The 23,323-nt window shown below is 36.8% G+C and overlaps 1 protein-coding gene across 2 annotated transcripts in view; it reads right to left on the bottom strand.

The window, feature by feature from the left end:
• rnf213a (ring finger protein 213a) overlaps positions 1-23,323 on the bottom strand; it is a 78,958-nt gene that overhangs the window by 12,309 nt on the left and 43,326 nt on the right. For both annotated transcript variants that reach the window (XM_067424803.1, XM_067424804.1), the window contains exons 49-64: positions 22,284-22,398; positions 21,575-21,782; positions 19,642-19,838; positions 19,443-19,565; positions 11,678-11,788; positions 11,009-11,251; positions 10,843-10,918; positions 9,264-9,298; positions 9,024-9,124; positions 7,733-7,889; positions 7,075-7,249; positions 6,893-6,987; positions 4,195-4,446; positions 3,623-3,755; positions 3,312-3,395; positions 2,017-2,197 (exon numbers count right to left, since the gene is read on the bottom strand). In XM_067424803.1, the coding sequence (XP_067280904.1) occupies positions 2,017-2,197; positions 3,312-3,395; positions 3,623-3,755; positions 4,195-4,446; positions 6,893-6,987; positions 7,075-7,249; positions 7,733-7,889; positions 9,024-9,124; positions 9,264-9,298; positions 10,843-10,918; positions 11,009-11,251; positions 11,678-11,788; positions 19,443-19,565; positions 19,642-19,838; positions 21,575-21,782; positions 22,284-22,398 (2,286 nt within the window). The remainder of the gene's footprint in view (positions 1-2,016; positions 2,198-3,311; positions 3,396-3,622; positions 3,756-4,194; positions 4,447-6,892; positions 6,988-7,074; positions 7,250-7,732; positions 7,890-9,023; positions 9,125-9,263; positions 9,299-10,842; positions 10,919-11,008; positions 11,252-11,677; positions 11,789-19,442; positions 19,566-19,641; positions 19,839-21,574; positions 21,783-22,283; positions 22,399-23,323) is intronic.

Here is a 23,323-nt window from a genome sequence, read left to right as displayed (position 1 = left end):
GCATCAAATGACAGATTAGACATCCTTATAATAGGTCAAAGTTTTTATTTCCATCATTTATACTTTCAAAATAACAGAAAATAAAAAAATGCCGTCTGCAAAAGTTTGGGCACCCTGCAGAATTAATACTTTGTACTGCCCCCTTTGGCAAGTATCACAGCTTGTAAACGCTTTTTGTAGCTAGCCAAGAGTCTTTCAACTTTTCTTCAAGAGTCTTTTTCTATTCTGTTTGAGGTATATTTGTCACACACTGCTCTTTTAAGGTCTATCCATAGATTTTCAATTATGTTGAGGTCAGGAGATTGTAAACGCCATGGCAAAACCTTTAGTTTATGCCTCTTGATGTAATCCAGCGTATATTTTGAGGTGTGTTTAGGATCAAATCCACATTTTTAGAAGCCATCCACTCTTTAACTTCAGCTTTTTCACAGATGGCATCAAGTTAGCATTCAAAATTTGCTGAAATTTAATTGAATCCATTTTTCCTTCTACTCGTGAAATGTTGCCTGTGCCACTGGCTGCAATACAACCCTAAAGGTTGGATCAATCCACCCCCATGCTTAACAGTTGGACAGAGGTTCTTTTCAATAAATTCTCTGCCCTTTCTTCTCCAAACATACCTTTGCTCATTCCGGCCAAAAAGTTCTATTTTAACCTCATCGGTCCACAGAACTTGTTTCCAAAATGCATCAGGCTTGTGCATTTGCAAACTTCAAATGCTGATTTTTGTGTTGAGAACGTAGAAGAGGTTTTCTTCTGATGACTCTTCCATGAAGACCATATTTTTACAAGTATCTCTTTATAGTGGAATTGTGTACCACAAGTCCAGTGTCTGCCAGATCTTTCTGGAGGGATTGTGCAGACAAACGTGGGTTTTGACTTGCTTTTCTCACAATCCTGCGAGCCGTTCTGTCTGATATTTTTCTTGGTCTTCCAGATATTGCTTTAACTTCCACTGTTCCTGATGACTGCCATTTCTTAACTACATTCTGAAATGTATTGGCCAATATTGGCATCTGAAAACGCTTTGCTATCTTTTTATAGCCTTCTCCTGCTTTGTGAGCGTCAACTATTTTCAGTTTCAGTTTTCTAGACAACTGCTTAGAAGAACCCATGGAGCTGATTGTTGGGGCAATGTCTGGGCATTTAAAACCTTTAAGATTGACATCACCTGGTCTATCCAGAACGATGATTGAGAACAATCCATGACACTGTCAGGTTTTAGCTTGCCAAAGGGGGCAGTACAAGGTATTAACTCTGCAGGGTGCCCAAACTATTGTAGACACAATTTTTTCGTTTTCTGTTATTTTGAAAGTGTAAATGATAGAAATAAAATCTAACTTTTTTATATATTATAAGAATGTCTAATCTGTCATTTGATGCCTTTTGGAGATTTTTCCATCTTTATGCACATTAATACAAATTTTTACTTGAGGTGCCCAAACTTTCGATCCCCATTGTATATATATATATATATATATATATATATATATATATATATATATATATATATATATATATATATATACAATGGGGATCGAAAGTTTGGGCACCTCAAGTAAAAATTTGTATGTGTGTGTGTGTGTGTGTCATATAAACAACAAAGTCATATATGCAACAAAGACTGCTAAAGTAAACAGATGTAACTAATAGACCTACCAATCTCTGTGTAAAAATAAAATAATGATCTTTCTAATGTCATTTTTGGCTCCAAATCTAAATGCAGAATAAAGTTATATTTACTGAGTAATTCACTAATTTGTATAGGGTACAAAATACTAAATCCTTTACAAAAAAGTGGATTACTCAGTAAATATAACTTTATTCTGCATTTAGTTATTTCTTAACCAGAATTATTTTTTTATCAAAATATTTTTTTTAGCCAGGGTCCTCTGGTTGATTTGACATGACCCTAAGGTTGCAGCATTTAAGATAAATATGCATTATATGTGTATTAATAACCCTACGTGGACTTCTTTAGCAAACAGCACAAATGGCATGGGACATGAATCTTACCCAGACTCCTCTCCGGTGTGTTTTTCCACAGCGTACACAAGGTCATTGTGAAGGGTGATGAGGTAGCTGACGAGGGCAGTGGAGCACAGGCCCAGACCATGTCTCTGCGGCAGCAGCACCTGCAGGTCGGACTCCAGATCCAGATCGTCCTGAGTGTATTCAGCAGGCAGCTTTATCTCTCCTGCATCCATTATCAATAGAAAAAAATAAGACATCTGTCCATGAAATTACAATGAGCTGTCTATTTACCAGTATCTATTTTGTTCTTGTCATATACAGTCAAACCAAAAATATAGATATAACAGCAGATATAATGTTTCACTAGTGGGTGCAGGACACTACGTAGTTCAGGATACCAAAATAAAGTAAACAGTGACATTTTATACCTGAAAATACTTCATACAGTGAACATCCAGTAAAACTGATTAACATTTAGGAGCAAAATGATTCAGACAGTTTGACCTGAGCATATTTTGCTGAAGTGTTTTCTCTTTAATTGCTAATGTGACTTTTGACATCACAGACTACACAAAATTAAGCATTGCTTGGTTGAGCTAAATTGGTATTATCTAATCGTGTCCTTAAATTTAACAGCTGATTGGTTGATTGTAATCCATTACACACCTTTCTATCAAAGTTGTCTGACATTATCAAGATGAGTCTGTTTTGACACAGTTAACCCTGAGCGCTTGTCATATTTTATTACCAACTGTAGCAAATAAACTGTGATCATGTAAGAAAATGTTGAAGGTGTCTGAATACATTTTGTATATATGGATTGGTTTTGTATTTATGGATTTCTGAACGAGGTCTTAATTTAAGTCACAAATACAATCTGACTAAACTAATAATGCACAAACAACTGTACTTTTCACATTTTTACTGAATCACTCACAGTGTACTGTTGAGAAAGTAGGAATCAGACAAGGTATCTTACCGTGGATTCATGGACAACCAGGTCATAATTTATTTGTAGCCTTGTCCAGCTCTGTGCATCTATTAAATGCATCTTTAAGGATTTTGCACCTTTAGTTTAAAGGGCAGAGCACCAACATTCTCATGTATCTCATCCTTTTAATTGACTCCATTTAACTTTTGCAGAAGTCATAACACAGAAGTTCACTGACTTTATCCAGCCAATGATCACTGATAAATTTTGAAAAGGGACAATGTTTTAGTTTGTCTATAAATGTGACTTGGATGAAGATCTGACCACATTTTAGGAGTGACCCAATGCAGAAACCCAGTTATGTTCACAAATGTATTCTTGCCACTGTAAGTCGCAGTTGGCTTACCTGTGTTAGCCAGAGATACCCTGATTTGGTTCCATGTTGACAAAAAGATTTTTATGCGCTTTTCATACCAGGCAGAGAGTGAGGCTGTTGAATGAAAACATGGCACTATTACAGTCTTTGCAATGAATTTATTTATAGAGAAATGGCATATGCTTGCATGATTTTGTGCTGTAATGGGTAAGTCAACCATGAGCAAGTTTACTGAAATAATTAACAATTTGTTTATATATCTCAATCATGAAACCACACTGACCCAAAGACAACTCTTAGCCAAGGCAAATCATCTCTTAAATTTCTGATATGGCCAGTACCTGCTTTCTGGCTGTGCAGGAACTCTCCTATGGTGCTGTAGGTTAGGTCTGTCACATTCTGGAACTTCTTTACTAAATCCCTCTGGAGAACCAAGATGTCTGGAAGGAACCGTACCAGCCGAAGCTCTGCTTCCTAAAAATAACAGTTGGTTAACATGAGAATAGTCTCAGTATTGGTACACCTACAGAAGTATCACATCTAAATTTACTTTAGGCAACTTCAGAAAGCATTTTTATCAGCGTAGTCATGCTTATTCAATTGTATGTTTAGTTTAACTGGTGTGATAACACTTTAATTCTCGCAACTAGTTAGTTGCTTATTAGCATACATATGGATATTGGCTGTTTATTTGAATTTATGAAGCACATATTATTGCCTTGTTTTGCATGACCTTATTCTACATCCTTAATCCTACCCCATAGCTAAACTTAACTACCTTACTAACTATATTAATAAGCAGTAAATTAGGAGATTTTGGAGGCAAAAGTCATAGTTAATATTGAATGAGTTACCCATACTAAAGTGTTACCACAGGTGTAATCTGTACTTTCTTTAGGAACATTATAAATACCCTCTGAAGAAATCGCCAGAGCACAGGCAAAGTGTCCCGGCCACTGTTCTGCTCCACAATGTGGGACAGACTCAACATCGAGACCCTCTTCCTGCAGCTCCAGATGGATGAATTATGGATGAGGGAGTTCTTTGGCAGAGAGTGCAGGAAAAGCCCTGGTTCCCCAAACGTCAACTTCATCACCGGATTAGAAGACACTCGCTCATCTTCCCTGATGAAGGCGTTCACTTCCTTTAGCTGATGCTCCAAAACCTGAGCGAAAAATAAAAAATAAAATAATGGAAAGCCAAGCTTCAAATAATAATAATTTGGAATAATCAGCGGTTATTAGAAATACTCAACTATTGAGGTCATTAATGCAACAACTAATCAACAGCTCTTAACTGACCACTCAGCTTTTGCTTTATGTTAGGTCACATGTGATCAAACTACTCAACAAACAAAAAAGCTTTATTTTATAGTCGATACATGTGTTGAATAGTTTTAGAAGTAATTAAAAATTAGGGAAATAAATAGAAAAATCAAGCATGATATACCGTATTTTCCGCACTATAAGGCACACCGGATTATAAGGCGCATCTTTAATGAATGGCCTATTTTAGAACTGTTTTCATATAAAGGGCGCACCGGATTATATGGCGCATAGAATAGAAGATCCTGCAGTCAAATTTTTGACTGGGTTTGCGTTATGCATCCACTAGATGGACCTGTGCTAAAGGGAATGTGAACAAAACAGTCAGATAAAGTCAAACTTTATTAAAGGGGGGTTGAAACACTCAGTTTCAGTCAATCTCATGTCAATCTTGAGTACCTATAGAGTAGTATTGCATCCTTCATATCTCAGAAAAGTCTTTAGTTTTATTATATTATAAAAGAAATATAGGCCGTACTGAGTCTTTCCGAAAAATACAGAGCGGCTGGAGGCGTACCGTGTGGGCGGAGCTAAAGAATGACGAGCGCACAAAGCGGTGACGTCCTCAAGCGTGGAGAAGAAAACGCTACCCTAAATAAACCATGGCCATCAATCAGATTCAGCTAATATGTGATTCAGAATCAGATCCGGAGGCTGAAATAAACTGAACAGGAGAAGCAACAACAGCAGGACGTCCGTCTCTGTGGTATGTATTATATTTAGTGGCCTGTCAACATTTGTGTGGGTTTACTCACAGTTTATGAGGACATGATTCGGTTTATGGACTATTGTATGCGACTAAACCTTAGCAGCAGCAAGCAAAACAGCTTTGCACGTCAGACTAGAGTAACGTTATACATAGAACAACAATGGAGTAACCGTTAGCGCATTTGAATGACGAAGCACGCTTTGTGAGAACGCTAGGTTTATGTTTGGGTGGTTTTACAATAAACAAACTGACACCAATAGTGGTCAGCTAAACAAATGTATTTAAACACACACCATAGATCGCATGCTCCATTGATAAATTAACTAACGTTATACACGATCGTGTTGTTTACTGATGTTTACTTACGCAACGATAGCCAAAAACACAGACATTTGAAGCAGTTTTACTCACCGCCTGTTTCCAAAGCACAACCGTGAACCTTTATCGTTGGGACCGCTCCAACAAAAACACACTTCTTTGGGGAGTGTATAGGGAGGGACCCATAGGGTGGAGCGCGGCGCAACAGAAGTGTTCACGGACGAGTGGATCTGCAGCTGAGAGAGTGTTTATGGGCGTGCATTTCCTCTCTCGTTCTAGTCACGCGTGCGCGCACCCTTCCGGGAGAAGAGCCCGTACGGGCATGATCTCCCTCCAAGGACCTTCCGCTCTGTCGACGTCAAGCGGACCCATACTCGAAAAAAACTCTCCGAAACTTGTGAGAAACCGGAAGGAGTATTTTTGACACAGAAATACTCCATCAAACGTCCAACTTAGTTTTTGAAACTTTGTCTATGTTTAGGATGGGAATCCAAGTCTTTAACAGTGTAAAAAGCTCAATATGCATGAAACAGCATTTCACCCCCCCTTTAAGCGTTCTGACAACTCCGTTCACTCCCATGGTAACAGTTGGTTAACATGAGAATAGTCTCAGTATTGGTACACCCACAGAAGTATCACATCTAAAGTTACTTTACGCAGCTTCAGAAAGCAATTTTTGTTTAAACGTTGATGTGCATATTAACAATATCTCCCAGCCTTGGTAATCTTTTGGCAGTTGCTGAAAGAAGGTAGTTTGTGTGCATCTTTACAGCGTATCTGTCTTTTATGAATCTGATAAAACTAAAGACTCTTGGGAGATATGAAGGATGCAATACTACTCTATAGGTACTCATTTATTTATTTTTCCTTTGTTTTACCAGGGTAGTCACATTAAGACAGTAGTCTCTTTTTCAAGTGAGCCCTGGAAATGAAAGTTGACTCAAGATTGACATGAGACTGACAAAAACTGCTTGTTAAGCCCCCTTTAAAATGATTCAGTCAAGTGCAGTGAGTAAGTAGTGAGTGTATGTCAACTTGTGTCCCGCCGGGCAGATCAGCACGTTATAATTAAATTGTGCACATCTCATGCAGGACATTAGTTCTGACTGTATCTCTTTCCAAATTGTTCCTCCCTAATATTTTCCTCTCGTTTTTATTTGTTGACTAAAATATCAGTAGATTTTAATCAGTTTTTGTCATTCAAAACTTGTTTTTATTGCGTTATCGTCTCATTTTCGTCAGAAGAAAAAATGGCATACCTTCAGCTGATGTGTGATGACGTCAGTATTCATGGCATTTTCCCATGCATTTCTTGCATCTTTAGTGGAAAGGTTTTGATCATAAAGAACAGGCCCTGTTTAGAATAACAAAATGTTACATTTCCTGAATTTCTGAAGCATCAATATGGCAGGTTGCAAATGTAAGTCGAGTTGTGGCTTACACTGGCTGGTTTGATGGGGCTCCAGCAGACTGTGGATGGTCAAATGGATGGTACTGACTGTATCATCCACCCCTTTGCCCAGAGCTTTGCTCAGCTGCTCCATGTCCTTCAAAAGATGGGCCATCAGGAAATGACAAGGATCCAGCACAGCAGGCTTGATGATCTGCATGACACTCTAGACAGAAACATGCACAAATATGGGATGAGCTTCAAACGTAAAACTACATCAAAATAGCATAGCATTTTCATTTTATAAAAATTAGTGTACATGCATCGCACACCTGTAGACAATAGATAGGTGCGTAGGACGAAGATCCAAAAATCTCAACAAACAAACAAAAGGAAATCCAGGACACTATCAATACTTGCAAAAATTGTTTTTTTTTAAATTAGCAACACTTCGGTCTCATGACCTTTATCATATAATACTCAAAATCCATGACATATAAAACGATAACATGACCAATCATTGCAAGAGAACCATTAATTAGTAAATCACACTCAATGACTTAATGTCTCATTAGCAAAATCACTGAAACATTGGTAATAAAGAGTTTTTGATTTTTTGCTAGTATTTATAGTGTGCAGGATTTCCTTTTGTTTGTTTGTTGAGAAGTTTATAAAAATGAACCCATGGCAGGCAGAAGGAATGTAATACCTGAGGGTTGTTTTGAGCTCCCAGCAGCATGGACATGTGTGTGAGCAGTCTGAGAAGAGCGAAGGGGGCTGGTGACATATTCTTAGTGTCCTGCATGTCAGGATGATCACGACGTTGTGCGTCGCCCAAAATGTGTCCCGACTTAGTACGGTCCCCTCTGCAAAGAGGAACAACTTCCTCAATCTGATTGAACAATTACCTCAAAAACAGATCTACAGCAACAAATAATTAGAAATATGAAGAGCAGACAAACACCACAAATCATTAGAAGTACTTTAGCCAAAACTGGTACAAAAGGCTGGTATATATTGTATAAATGACTGTTGACAGATTTTCACTGTTTTCAGTATTGCTCTTCCTAAACAAGATGTTTACACAAGGGAAAACGTGCAGTATTATGCAAAATGTACTATGCAAAATGTACTTTTTAATGAAAATATAAGGGTTATTTTAAACGCTAATATTTTCATTAAAAAGTTAATTTTGTATAGTACAGTAACACTTAATAATAATTATAATAATTACATTTATATAGCGCTTTTCTAGGCACTCAAAGCGCTAGGCACTTCTATAAATTTAAGTTTTATGTTAACATTACTTAATGCTACAGTACATAAAATAACAATACTTGCCACAGCCTTTAATCTTGGTCAATTTGGTTGTCTTCATATACACTAATGCATTTTTAGCAATTTTTATAAATGCAAGTTATATAATTCTGCATTAGTAAATGTATTATGAACAGACATGAGTTAACAAAGAACAACAGTATATTAATGAATTTACCAACAATATTAAAAGGCGGTCTAATGCGATATCATGCATTTTAACTTTAATTTACACGTTTAAAGAGCTGATATTGAATTGATTGATATTGAGTTGAATATTGACTATTTTTAAACGGTTATTTGAAACTGAAGAGAATAAATAATGGCAGGACTTTGCTAGATGGTTAATAAACTTTTATAGAGGTTTCTTTTTTCTTTTGGTTAGTTTTTTTTTTCTTCGTATTTAGAGGTTTCTTTTTTGTTAGAAAATACTAGAAAAACTGATGTCCATTGATACCTAAAATATATTAACAAATGGAACCTTATTGTAACAATTGACCAGATATTCATAATTTGGCACACTTATGTGTCTACAAAAGTAATTATTATCATTGGATCAAAGGTTTTTATGATCATGATAAATCAGAATCAAGTATTTCAGAGAGACAGTTAATACATCATATTTACCAAAACTAGACAGAATAAAAGATGAACAACAAGCATTCGCTGTAAGAGTAACTTACTGCATCTGCATGGTTTTGAAGCCCTGAACAGGGTTATGGTTGTGGCCACCAATTTCTGCATTACAGTCTGGACAGCGACCAACTTCCATGGGTTGACCACACTGGACAGATACAAGTTTAAGAATAATAAAATAAAATAAAATAATGATTCATGACTAAATATAATTCTGTGTTCTGATAATATAGTTAATCCACTGATAAATAGGAATAAATCATAGGAATTAATTCACATGACCCTACCTCACCAACAGTGCATGGATGACCATTAGGGCAGACTGTCAAGATCAAAAGAACAATAGGGATTAGGAAATGATAAAACAATACGTGATATATCTAATCCTCCAAAAGCAGAAATGCCTTGTCAATGTCAAAGACCTGTCAAAATTCACACAACAGTCAAAATGTGTCAATTAAAAACCCTTTTACTTTATAAATACGTTATAAATATATAAATACATAACATGTTTATAGTCTTGTGAATTAATCTCTTTGTAAAAATTTTTTTTTTTTAAATCCTGGCATACATTTCCCCCTGTTTTTTGAATACCTATTTTACTCCAAACAATGTCACATTACAGCAGTGGTATGGCTTGGAAAAACTGTTTTATGCTCTGCCACAAGTAATCATACATAATCATGGCAAACTTTTGTGGAATTTCATTCTGTAATGCTGCCTTCATGTGCTGTCGGAAAAGGTTGGGCCATGTCCCACTTTTTGTCAGAAAGAACAGGAGTCATGGAGGACACCAGGTTTATTCTTAAGTTATGGTGTGGGGTAGTTTATCAGGGGTTGGGATTGGCCAACCCCTAAAAACTGCGAGCCAGGCCTTCTCATCCAACATCAGTGCCTGGCCTCACAAATGCGCTTCTAGAAGAATGATCAAAAATATCCCATAAACACACCCCTAAACCTTGTGGAAAGCCTTCCCAGAAGAGATGAAGCTGTTATAGCTGCAAAGGGTGGACCAACTCCATATTAAACCCTACAGATTAAGAATGGGATGTCATCAAAGTTCAGGTGCATGTTAAGGCAAGCGTCCCAAAGCTTTTGGAAAAATAGTGTACATTTATTAGGGCCTGGGCACAGATGGTGTGAGGACCATATTGTAATTGCTTGGTCTATTATTCCTCTCTTAAATTAAATCGCATTTTTGAGGGCCTAAACATGCTCTGAAACTCATGAAATTTTGCACACGCATCAGAAAATGTACGTCTGACATGTGTTTCAGAATTAGGTGTGGCAAAATGGCTCAACAGCACCAACAACAAAATTTCAATTAAGCATCATTCAAACTGTTTTGCGTAAAAGTATGCAATTCGGTAGACACATCATATTTGGTCAGACAAATCTGAAGGCCTTGACGAAGTTAAATTGTGAAGATCTTCAGTTTTCGCTGAAGGGCGCGTTCGTGGCAGCCTGACAAAGTTTGATGTTTCAAAGTTGTTGTAACTCGGGCATACAATGTCAGATCTGCCTCAAACTTCACGTTTGATAAGTGCCTAGTCTGACATGCCAACATTTTGTTATATATAAATATTTTTTTTTTGTATAAAATATAACATTTTTCTTATGTGTTTATAAGATAAATTATATATACAGTATATAAAAATATACATGCATGCATGTGTATTTATATTTACATAATAATTACACACAGTACAAACATATCTCTATTATGTAAACAAAAACTCTTATTTTGTATGCGATTAATACATTCATTTTTCCCTAGCAATAGAATATTCTAATAATAATGAAGTTCTGTTTAATAATGACTTTCGAAGGTTTTGATTCAGTGTGGAGAGAATATTTGCTACTCACAATACCAGTGAAGTCGTCCCATGGCCAGCTGGGCAACAACCAACATGTCATCAGGCATAGTTGGGATGAATGAAGCCTGTGAGGAGAACATGACAGAAATATCACAACTCAGACACATTCCTGTCACCATGTGACTCCATTATGTGATAGCGTGAAGGGTTCGTACCATCATGTTGTTTGGGGAGAGTGCCAGCCGCTGCAGTGGCTGCAGTAAAGGCAAATTTCCACACAGAACGACTGCAGCCATATGAACGGTGACCTCCACCAGCACAAACTCTCTGCCTGATGTCTGTGGTTGAACGCGCAGAGCAAGCAGTTGATTTTTCACCAGCGCTTCAGCAAATGCTCTCATTTCATTAGTGACGAAGACGTCTGAATTTCTGATAAAATCTTCAAGGCCAGCACATTGCTACAGAAAACAAACACAACACGAATATCAGGCATAGTTTTATCAAACTATACATTTTTCAAAAAGTGTCTCGCTGACCAAGTTTTCATCATGCTTAAACATAGAGGGTGGTCATGTGTCAATGTATTGATTGCTGTAAAACTGTAAATGCTTTTTGCATTGGTTTTGAGTTCTAAAACGTACAGTATGCATTGCAGTACTTTCATATGACATCAAGCTCTTTAATCTCAAAATATGAAAGAAAATATGAATTATTATATTCCTCATATGACATAATCCTTTTAATAATGACTTTTTATAATGAATTATTTCTCTAATGTACTTTTGAACATCTACAAACTACTCTTCAGAAATGATGAAGCAGAACCTTTACAGATTTGTAAAACAGTAAATGCCTTGTTGTGGAGCATATGTTGGTGTTTTTACCTCAGGTTTAGGGTGCAAGTTTTTGTTTCCACTTCTGTACAGGGACGTGACTTCTCTGAACAAAGCCATAAGCAGATAAACTGCTTTTTTCATGGGTGTGCTGTTGCAATCCTTCACACAAAGATTTTGAAAAAGACATGTCAACTGATCAGCAGTTTAGCAAAGTGAGGAATGCCAAGAATTTGACGGTTTAATAAGCATTTAATTACAGTGTTCATCTAGTGGACACAATTGCTCCATTCCAATTCCTAGTAAAATGCCTTGCTATGGTCTATGAGACTTCATGAGTTGCTGAACTGAAATTTTGTTAATGGGCCAGGGTCAGAAATTAACTTTTCTATTAAGGGCCAAACTGATATCCAGGATACATTTTTATAATTACTACATTAAATATATCTGTGTAGCCTGACAAGCCAGAGCCACATCAAGATGTTTGGTCTGGAAACTCACCATTGACTGGGCTCAGTCCGAGGGGTGGGATAAACGGTTGTCTTTCAAACTCCCTCTGCACGCGATAGGATAGCGCTACAACCAACCAGAGCAACGAAGGTGAAACGGAGCTCTTTGATAGATTAAACATTCACCGTATCCGTATGGTCGGCAAAGCTCCGAACACATCTTCCCTTCTTAAGAATGACTTCAGTGCCGTTCTTTGTTCTTTTCTCAGAGAAAAGCTTAACTCCAAGTCTTCCAGAGTCGCGGTCAAAGCTGATTCGAATGACGGCCGTTCGCCAGCTTCTGTGTTGATTAGAAGCACGCAAACACAACTCTGGTGTCATTATGTTAAGCCCCGCCCACCGACTCTATACAAGATGTGATTGGCCCGTCAAGAGCTTGGCGTTTACAGCTCAGACGGGTATGGAGAGTTGCTAGACGACACACTCGCAGGCAGATTTGCTGCCGCTAGGGTGTGTCTAGATTTCTAGGCTAGTATCTGTGCTCTTTTTACTTGAATTTAACCAATTACTTTTAATCAATCACTATATACTGCTACCAATAAAATTTTACCAACATCGACAAAAGCCATAATTAGTTGTAACAAAAACTGCAACTGACATGACATTTACAGTACCTGTCAAAAGTATGGAAACATTAAAATGTTTTAATTTTTGTTGAAAGAAGTATCATACTGACCCAGGTTACATTTATTTAATCACAAATGCAGTAAACACAGTAATATTGTGAACTATTATTAAAATTACTAAAATTAGTAAAATTAGTAATTTAATAATTAATTACTAAAATTAATTATTAAATTAGTAATTTAATAATTCATTACTAAAACTACTTATTACAATTAAAATGAACTATTATTATAAAAACTATAATTTATTTTCCTGTATTTCCTATAATTTATTCTTAAGTGTCACATGATCCTTCAGAAATCATTCTAATAAATGATTTGCTGCTCAATAAACATTTATGATTATAAGTGTTGAAAACAGTGGCGTACCATTTTTTTAAGGATTCTTTGATGAATAGAAAATTAAATGAACATAATTTATTTGCATTTATTTAAATTATTTATTACATTTATTGAAGCATTTTTTGAAATAGTAGAGGCGTTTATAATATTACAAACTATTTATGTTGAACAATTTAATCCATGAATATTATTCATTGAATAGAATAATTTCTCTCTTTTGTAAATCTTACCACAATAATGTTTTCACCATTGATAATAATAATTATAAATGTTCTTGAGCAGCAAATCATCATATCAAAATGATTTCTCAAGGATCATGCGACATTGAAGACTGGAGTAATGATGCTGAAAATTCAGCTTTGATAACAGGAATAAATTACAATTTTACAATATTTTAAAATAATAATAATAATAATGCATTTTATTTAATGGCGCCTTTCATGACACCCAAGGTCACCTCACAATGAAAATACAGAATACTGCACAAAACACACAACGAACACTCCGCATATACAAAAGATAGAATGTAAAAAAAAAAGTGCAGTCAAGACTCAGTAAAACACATTATAAAAAACCCTGTATAAAAAGATATGTCTTAAGACACGTTTTAAAAGTCAATAAACAATCACTGTTACGAACATCAAGAGGAAGGGAATTCCATAAGCGGGGGACAGCATAACTAAATGATCTGGCACCCATGGTAGTTAGTCGAATCCGAGGTACCACAAGAGAAATTGAAGATGAAGATCTGAGAGCATGTGATGGAGCGTAAACATGGAGAAGTTGAGTAAGGTATTGGGGTGCAAGATTATGAAGTGCCTTGTAAGCAAGTAGCAAGATCTTAAATTCAACTTGATATTTTCCCGGAAGCCAGTGCAATTGCTGAAGAACTGGAGACGTGCTCAAAAGAAGGCGATCTAGAAAGAACACGTGCTGCAGAATTTTGAATCAACTGAAGCTTATGTAGCAATTTCAAAGGAACACCTGTGAGAAGAGCATTGCAATAGTCTATACGTGACGTGACTAATGCATGAATAAGAACTGCTGTATTATCAGTTGACAGAAAAGGACGGAGACGATTAATATTACGCAAATGGAAGTATGCAGTCCGTGTAATATGATTAATATGAGTGTCAAAGGATAGTGTGCTATCCATGATAACACCCAAACTTTTAACCTGTGAGAAAGGACAGATTGAGTTATTATCAATGTACAAAGAAAAACCATTAGAATTTGATAAAACGGATCTAGTGCCAACAAGTAAAGCCTCGGTTTTGTTACTATTTAGCTTCAAAAAGTTGGCGAAAGCCAATCTTTAATTTCAGCTAAACAGCTGGTCAAAGATGGTGGGGGAAAATCAGTTGGTTTGGCAGACAGGTAAAGTTGGGTGTCATCCGCATAAAAATGAAAATTAATTCCATTTTTTCTTAAAATGGAACCAAGAGGAAGCAGATAAATAATAAAAAGAAGTGGGCCCAAAACAGAACACTGGGGAACACCAGAAGTGACTGTAGATGTTCTTGATTTAAAACTTTTTAATTGAATATGCTGAGTGCGTCCAGATAGATATGACCCAAACCAAGACAGAGCCGTGCCAGCAATCCCAATAGACGCTAACCTATCGAGAAGAATCTTATATGAAACAATATCAAAGGCAGCGCTTAAGTCAAGAAGAACAAGTATGGTTAACAGCCCAGAGTCAGCTGCCAGCAATAAAATATTCTGACAAGAGCAGTCTCAGTGCTGTGATGAGGACGGAAGCCAGATTGAAATTGTTCATACAAATTATTATTTAAGAGATATTCATGAATTTGAATTGAAACACACTTTTCCACTACCTTAGAGATAAATGGTAAATTTGAAATTGGGCGGAAATTATCAAAATTAATTGGATCAGACCCTGGTTTCTTAATTATGGGAGTAATAATGGCAGATTTAAGAGATGGAGGTACTGAACCATAACTAAGTGAAGAATGAACAATTTGAGTAATCAGTGGACACAGGGCTGGTAAACATGCTTTCACTAAAACAGTTGGTAGAGGGTCTAACTGACATGTCGACGATTTAGATTTATTTATCAGATTCACTATCTCTAAAGTAGTTGTTAGAGTAAAGGTAGAGAAAACAGAGTGGGGAGGTGCATGAGAAATAAATTGACAGGAGTCATGATAGAAAGTACCAGTAGGTAATTGCTGATGTACATCATTAACCTTAGACTCAAAAAAACTCATAAAGCGATCACATAATTCTGTGGAATACACATCAGATGGCAAAGAATCAGGAGGTCGCAGAATATTGTTTACCACAGAGAAAAGAGACCTGGGATTTCCATTACTTACTCCAATTATGTTGGAGTAGTGATCAGATTTCGCTTTGGACAGTGCGTTTTTGTACATTTGAATATGTTCAGCATACATTTCTTTATAAACAGTAAGGCCAGCTCTAACGTACAACCTCTCTAACCTACGGCCTTTAGATTTAAGTTCACGTAGTTCAGGTGTAAACCAAGGAGCTGAATGTACAATTGAAATAGTTCGAGTTTTCACAGGTGCAGTCATCTAAAATCATGTTCAGTCCATTATTGTAATATGTAACTAGTTCATCAACATTAGAGAAATCAGATTTACAGGAGAAGATGGCAAGTTCATCAGCAAGAGTAGGCACATCAATGCACTTAATATTCCTAAATGTGATTGGACGGCATGGGTTTACCTTAAAAACTGCCAGTTGGGCATAAAAAGACACCAACAGGTGATCAGATATGGACAGGTCAGAAACAGTGCAATTATAAGGTGTTGTACCTGAACAACAAACAAGATCAAGAGTATGCCCCTTAGTGTGAGTGGGCAGAGTGTTAAATTGTTGCATACCAAAGCAATCCAAACATGATAGAAATTCACTTGTAAGTGCATTATTGACATTATCTACATGAATGTTAAAATCACCCAACATAATAACATTTGGAGACATGGAATATAGATTAATAGAATATAGAATAAAGAGTTCTGAGAGTTCAGTTCAAAAGGCATTATTGCTTTTTGGAGGACGGTATGGTTGTGAAGATGGTAGGAATTGCCCCATTAATTTTTAAGGCAATTAATTCAAAAGAAGAATATGAAGGCAAAGTTAACTGAGATACTTTAAATTTCTCTTTATAAAGTATTGCCACTCCCCCTCCCCGTCCCGTATCACGTGATTTACTTACGTAACCATATCCTGGGGGAGCAGACTGGTTTAAATGAAAAAAGTCACCTGGTTTCTGCCATGTCTCAGTTAAGAGAGAGGAAGTCAAACTTACGGTCAAACAGCAGATCATACACCAGAGGTCCTTTAGTGGAGAGTGATCGTGTATTAAGTAATCCAAAGGAGATATTGTTTTTACCAGAGTCGATGCCAACCGATCTGGCCAGGTTGGTTAATACACTGTGATCAACAGTCCGTGAGAGCCTCTTCTGCGAGCGTGGTTTAGATGACCAAAATGACCGTATTTGACAGGAGTCATCAATGTTATAACTCCGCCGAGACCCGCAATGTATATATTTCCGACGTGGTATGTACACAATATCCAAGGGGAGATGTAGAGCTGGTAGATTAAAAGGATGCAGACGGAGCTGAATAAGTTCCGCTGCCGAATACTGAAGCATCGTCCATACCACAGAATGGTATACAGCAGAAAGGACAACCCAGATGTAGTTCATCCGCACCAGTAGCTCAGTGATCCTCATAGATGATCCCCGTGCCAGAGGTAAAGTTACCACGAAGAACAATCAGTAACCGGCAGGCAGACCGGCAACCACAAATCAACCAGCGTACAACCCCGCAGAATCAACACAGATACACAGGTCATTTTAAATTTTGAGTAGCGGCAGCTAATAGCGCCATCGTTCACCCGGAAGAAGAAAATAGAGAAGTTATTCTAAATGATAATAATATTACTCAACATTACAGTTTTTACTATAATTTTGATTAAATAAATGTAGCCTTGATGAGCAGAAAGGACTTCTTTCAAAACCATTGATGGATACTGTATATATTTATGTTATGTTATTGTGACAAAAGTCATGATTGCCGATTATTGCTCTAGATATTGTAATAATAATTATTAATAGTGTTTTCAGCAGTGACTCCTCCGATTGGCTATTTCATTCATAAGCTCAACAGACACTTAATGCAACAGAAATCTGATGCAATGGGAGCCGAATGTAATGCCGCAATTCACACTTTTCAATAATTTCGCATTTTCGCGAAAGTTTAATTGTGCAGGGACCCATTTCAGGGTATATACAGTAAGGTTATTATAGTTTTGCATTTTTAAATGAGTTTTTATTTTAATATTGTTTTCTTTTTTTATGATTAACTGTTTAATGGTTTTTCAAAACATGTAAACACACACACACAACCAACAAAACACAAAAGAAAAAACAACAACACTACACCTAGAACAAAATAGAATAAATGAAGAAGGAAAAAAAAAGCACCGGTGGAGAAAAAAGGTGGAGATCCACTTTGCGACGCGACTGAAGCGATGTTGTGAAGCTTCCCGTCATTTCTGCGTTCAAATCGGTTCAAATGCAGCGCTGCCTTGCCCGAATGCTGCGCTGAAGCATTGAAGTCGCTCAACATCACCCATAGGAATAAAGTGGAGCGCGGTGCGACCATAGGGCGTGTCAGAAGTGTTCACGGATGACTCGATCTGCACCTTGAAAGAGTGTTTATGGGCGTGCATTTCCTCTCTCGCTCTAGTCACGCGCGCACGCGCACCCTACCGGGAGAAGAGCCCGTACGGCCCATACAAGGACCTTCCGGTCTATTCACGTCAAGTCGACCCATACTCGAAAAAAACTCTCCGAAACTTGTGAGAAACCGGAAGGAGTATTTTTGACACAGAAATACTCCATCAAACGTCCAACTTTAGTTTTTGAAACTTTGTCTATGTTTAGAATGGGAATCCAAGTCTTTAACAGTGTAAAAAGCTCAGTATGCATGAAACAAAATTTCACCCCCCCTTTAAATAATGAAGTTAATAATGTTATATCAAGTGTGTGTGTGTCCTGGTATTCCCATGTTGGCAATGTCTCTACATTGATAATATTATGCAAACATTTTCATGTTTTCATTTCTGTTTAGTTTTAGATTGTTTTGCTAGTTTTAGTTTCGTTTTTAAATAAACAATTAAACTTTCGTGAAAATACTAAATTGAAAAGTGTGTATTGCGGCATTACATCTGGCTCCCATTGCATCAGATTTCTGTTGCATCAGGTTCTGTTGAGCAATGGCCAATGCAATGGCCAACCGGAGGTGTTTATATGAGTCACTGCTGAAAACACAATTAATAATTATTTATTATTACAATATCTACAGCCATAATCAGCAATCATGACTTTTGACATATTAACATAACATAAATATATCTCCAACATACAGTAGTAGTAGCTACTTGCTACTGTTGCACCAGCATCTCTCGTGTGCATGAAACATCATTCTAAAAGCAGCGTGCTCAAGTTATAGTTAAAAGTGGTTCAACTTGCGTCTCCATTGTGTCATTTTCCATTTCTTTGCCCAGAGTGCATTCTTTGTGAACAGCTGCGTAGGACTAGCAATGTGCTCCACGTTTCGGTCCTTCACTGAGAGCCGTTGATCGCCTCAGCTCACTTCACCCGCATGAAGCGAGTAAAAACTGAAGCGCTTATTAATTATAAAAACAATTATTTATTTTTGCTAATTATTATTTTATTTAAGTTTGTTTTTCTTAAATAACTGTTGTTAATTTAGTTTAGTTTTAGTTTTGCATCTATTATGATTTTAACATTTTAGTTTAGTTTACGAGAATGCTTTTTGACTTAGTCTTAGGAAAATAACCTTGATATACAGGAATCATGGAGTTAAATTTGATGCAAAATGCGACCATTTAGACGCAGTCTGGAGCCCTTGCTATCACGCAGTAGTGCCTTGCCTTGCCTATGCAATGATTAAATTCAGGCAAACTTTAGCATAAAACCTCTTTTGACAAATATACACAATTAAAAGATGCTACAAAATGGAAAACCTAAACAATTTTTAAGACTTTTAAATACTTTTTAAGGGCCTTCATTTTGTCTAAATTGATTTATAAACTTTTAATACTTTTTAAGACCCCGTGGACAACCTTATCTTGAATTGTAGTTTTTTCATTTAGGTGGCATTTTTGCCCCAAAAAAATTTGCCCTCATTTCTGACCCTAGTCACTGCCACATAGGTGCATGGCCTATAGGAAGCTCCCTAGGTTTTGGAACACAGTGTGTGTATGTGTGTGTGTGTGTGTGTGTGTGTGTGTGTGTGTGTGTAGGAGTAAAAAAATACCTCAATGGCTTTCTGTATTCCATTCATGTTGCAATCTAGCATGGCTTTGGCTACAGCATCTCTAATAGTTTTGTAGTCCATTCCACATGCTAGATACTGGTCAATCTGGCTTTCATCTTGATTCTGAGAGAAATACATTTAGGAGTCAAAGCACAAATACTCATATCAGCATTTTGACATTAATTCAACAAAAACTCACCGATTCAAGAATCTCCTGAGGAAAGAGCCACCTGAACCCTTCCTGTGGCAGAAGTTTCTGGACATATTCAACGCCATGAAGACTGCAGATCTTTCTGATGAGGTAAACCCTGTACCAATCATTCTTGCTCCGGCAGCACAGATCAACCACACTGTTGAAGAACGCTGGGCCAGAAGGCAAAGGATCATCCCGTACACCTAAAATGTAACACAAATATTTTACAAATCTTAAAGTCTAATGCATACTGCCTTTTTTACACTGTTAAAGAATTGACCCTCATGGACATTTCAGAAAATTAGTTGGACGTATGACAGAGTACTTCTGTGCCAAATACACTCCTTCTGTATTCAAACAAGTTGGGAACTTCTCCCGGATGAGTCCAACAAATGCCTTCCATCAAACGAGGTTCGTTCAGGTTACAGGAGCTGTCGGCGGCGCTGTCATTTTGATTTTAGACCACGAAATCAACAATGCCACTACACAATGTGTTTCTGTTTATGAGGGAAAGATAACCTTGTTCAGCTTCCTATATAAACCAGCGTTAAGGGAACAGTGGATGCAGTTTATGTTTCTGGAGCTCTGCAAGTGTGTGTGTGTGTGTGTGTGTGTTCCTGTTCAAGAGTGGAAACCACAGGTGTTGAGTGAAACTGCATCAAATGTGTGTTTTGTTGGCAATCGGCGCGTATGGAATGGCCAACAATACCAACGTATAGTGAATCAAGAGTTATCCAGGGATAATGCCCTGATGTATTGAGTGTGTGTGATTCTTTAGCTTCGCCCACTGCGAGTCACTGTGACTATTTTTGGAAAGAATCGGTACAGCGTATCTGTCTTTTATAAATATGATGAAACTAAAGACTCTTGGGAGATATGAAGGACGCAATACTACTCTGTAGATACTCAAGACTGACATGAGACTGGCAGAAACAGTGTGTGTTAAAGGGTTAGTTCACCCAAAAATGAAATTGATGTCATTAACTCCTCACCCTAATGTTGTTCCACACCCGTAAGACCTCCGTTCATCTTCAGACACAGTTTAAGATGTTTTATATTTAGTCTGAGAGCGTATGCAAGTGTATGCACACTATACTGTCCATGTCCAGAAAGGGAATAAAAACATCATCGCAGTAGTCCATATGAGACATCAGTGGGTTAATTAGAGTCTCTTGAAGCATCGAAAATACATTTTGGTCCAAAAATAACAAAAACTACGACTTTATTCAGCATTGACTTCTCTTCCGGGTTTGTTTTCAATCCTCAAATAAAGATGCAAATAAAGTCGTAGTTTTTGTTATTTTTGGACCAAAATGTAATTTCGATGCTTCAAGAGATTCTAATTAACCCACTGATGTCCCATATGGACTACTGCGATGATGTTTTTATTCCCTTTCTGAACATGGACAGTATAGTGTGCATACACTTGCATACACTTTTGGACTAAATATAAAATATCTTAAACTGTGTCTGAAGATGAACGGGTGTGGAACGACATAAAGGGTTAGTTCACCCAAAAATAAAATTGTTGACTCACCTTAAAGTTTCCAGTAACTCTTTATTTTAAGGTTCAGTTATTAACTATTAACTAGTTGCTTACTAGCATGCATATATAGGATACTGGCTGTTTATTAGTAATTATAAAGCACATATTAATGCCTTATTCTGCATGACCTTATTCTACATCCCTTAATCCTACCCAATACCTAAACTTAAATGCTACAAACACTACCTTACTAACTATTAATAAGCAGTAAATTAGGAGTTTATTGAGGCAAAAGTCGTAGTTAATAGTGAATATGTGTTCCCCACACTAAAGTTTTACCAAGTTTCCTTTAAAGTTGGTAAAAGATAGCTCATTTTCTTAAGATATGTCCTTGACAGGGTTTGTGAGATCATGTCAGACACTAAAGCACAAGAATTAAAGACTTTCATTCACCATCAGTAGTAACTCTGTTAACAAGCAGGTCAGCAGCCCCATCCAGGCACAGTCGAACTCTGGCCACCTGCTGAAGGTGCTCTATAGATGCAGTGTGTGCGGACACACAATCAGAGCGGAGAAACTCCCGCAGAAAGCGAGTTTCCTCCTGCAAACAGGCCTGTTGCTCCGCCACAGAGTGCCACTTGGTCTGATCATACATTGAGTCCTGCAGACACAGAATTAAATTTTTATAGTTTTAACCAAACTTTAAACACACAACACATATGGATGTTTTAATACTAATTCTTAAGAAATAAATCAAAACGATTTAATTAATTTTAATTACATGCACTAACAAAAAAATATCTTAATTAGTACAAATCTGCCTTAAAACATACATTTCCTTTAGAACTTTACATCTTTAATCATACACGTCACAAATTTGGTTAAGGTTATGCTTAAATTAAAAATTCAATTACACTTCCAGTCATAGGTTGACACACTAGACTGAATTTATTGTTTACATGGACTAAAAAATTGTGATCATCTGTGACATTTATGTAGCTTGAATTTTAAATAAAATGAGTGGATAGTGAAGGAAAACATTAAAGCTGTCACTAAACATATAAACTATTCCAATACCTGAGAATATGCAGAGAGAGAATCTAGAAAACTACAACTAAGCTGTAAAACCAAAGTGAGATGGTGAGGGTAGTGATATACACACCTCCAAACAGTTTATGTACAAGGAATAAAGCTCAGTTTTATCAGTCTCCTCAATGATGTTGCTTTGCTCAACTTCTGTCAGATGGCGCTGGAGATAGTGCTTCACATCATCAAAGCTGAAATAGGAAAAGACTAAAATGATTATATCCATAAATGGGGTACTGTAATGGTCTGGTCTTCAGCACACACGGCAAGATTAAATAGTAGCTCAGACAGTATCTTCATAATACACAGGTACACACACAGAAACGTATAGGAGGAATTACAAACCAAAAAACACATATGCGAACCGACAACGGACTGAAAATAATGAGTTTAAATACAAGACGAACATAATGACTGACAGGTGATAATTATACGTAACAATAGAAACAGAGGAGATCATCAACAACCAAAACGAAGCAGAGAAACAATCCTAAGAGAAACAAAAAAGTCCTTAACCATGACAGGTACCCTTACACAAGAAAATATATTTCCATATATTTATTATCAATATATGAAATAGTTTAATGTATTGAAAAATATACGTAATAAAATATTGCTGAAAATAAATTCAAATATATAGAAAAAAAACATTTCATATATTAAAAAATGTGTGTTGCACTAATGTGTATTCATGGAAGTTACTTTCACTCAATTGCGTTATACAAAGTATCTGATTTGTGTTAAGAGGAAAGTTGTGTTGGTATTACATAAACATGAGTGCATGTTGAAAACACGCAAAGTCTAATTGGTCAAACAAATCAGCTGAGTTCAAAATACTCAAACTTCTGATGCAAATAGTTGCCTCAATTCGTTTTTTTTGTATAAAAAAAAAAAAAAAGGCAATATCTGCTAACATGTTATTTTAATGGTCCTACATGCACCTACATGACAACCATCTCTATACCTGTAGGAAACGAGTAAAGTGCCCTTGAGCAAGCAAGGCACACAATCCACAATTGCTGCCCTGGTACCAACGCAAAAATGGCTGCCCACTGCTCGCTGTATGTGTGTGTCCATGGTTTGCAGTGTGTGTGTGTTTTTACTACTCGCTACTCC

The sequence above is a fragment of the Pseudorasbora parva genome, chromosome 2 (assembly GCF_024679245.1).
Source record: "Pseudorasbora parva isolate DD20220531a chromosome 2, ASM2467924v1, whole genome shotgun sequence".
Taxonomy (NCBI): domain Eukaryota; kingdom Metazoa; phylum Chordata; class Actinopteri; order Cypriniformes; family Gobionidae; genus Pseudorasbora; species Pseudorasbora parva.
This window is presented reverse-complemented; position numbering and strand designations above follow the sequence as displayed.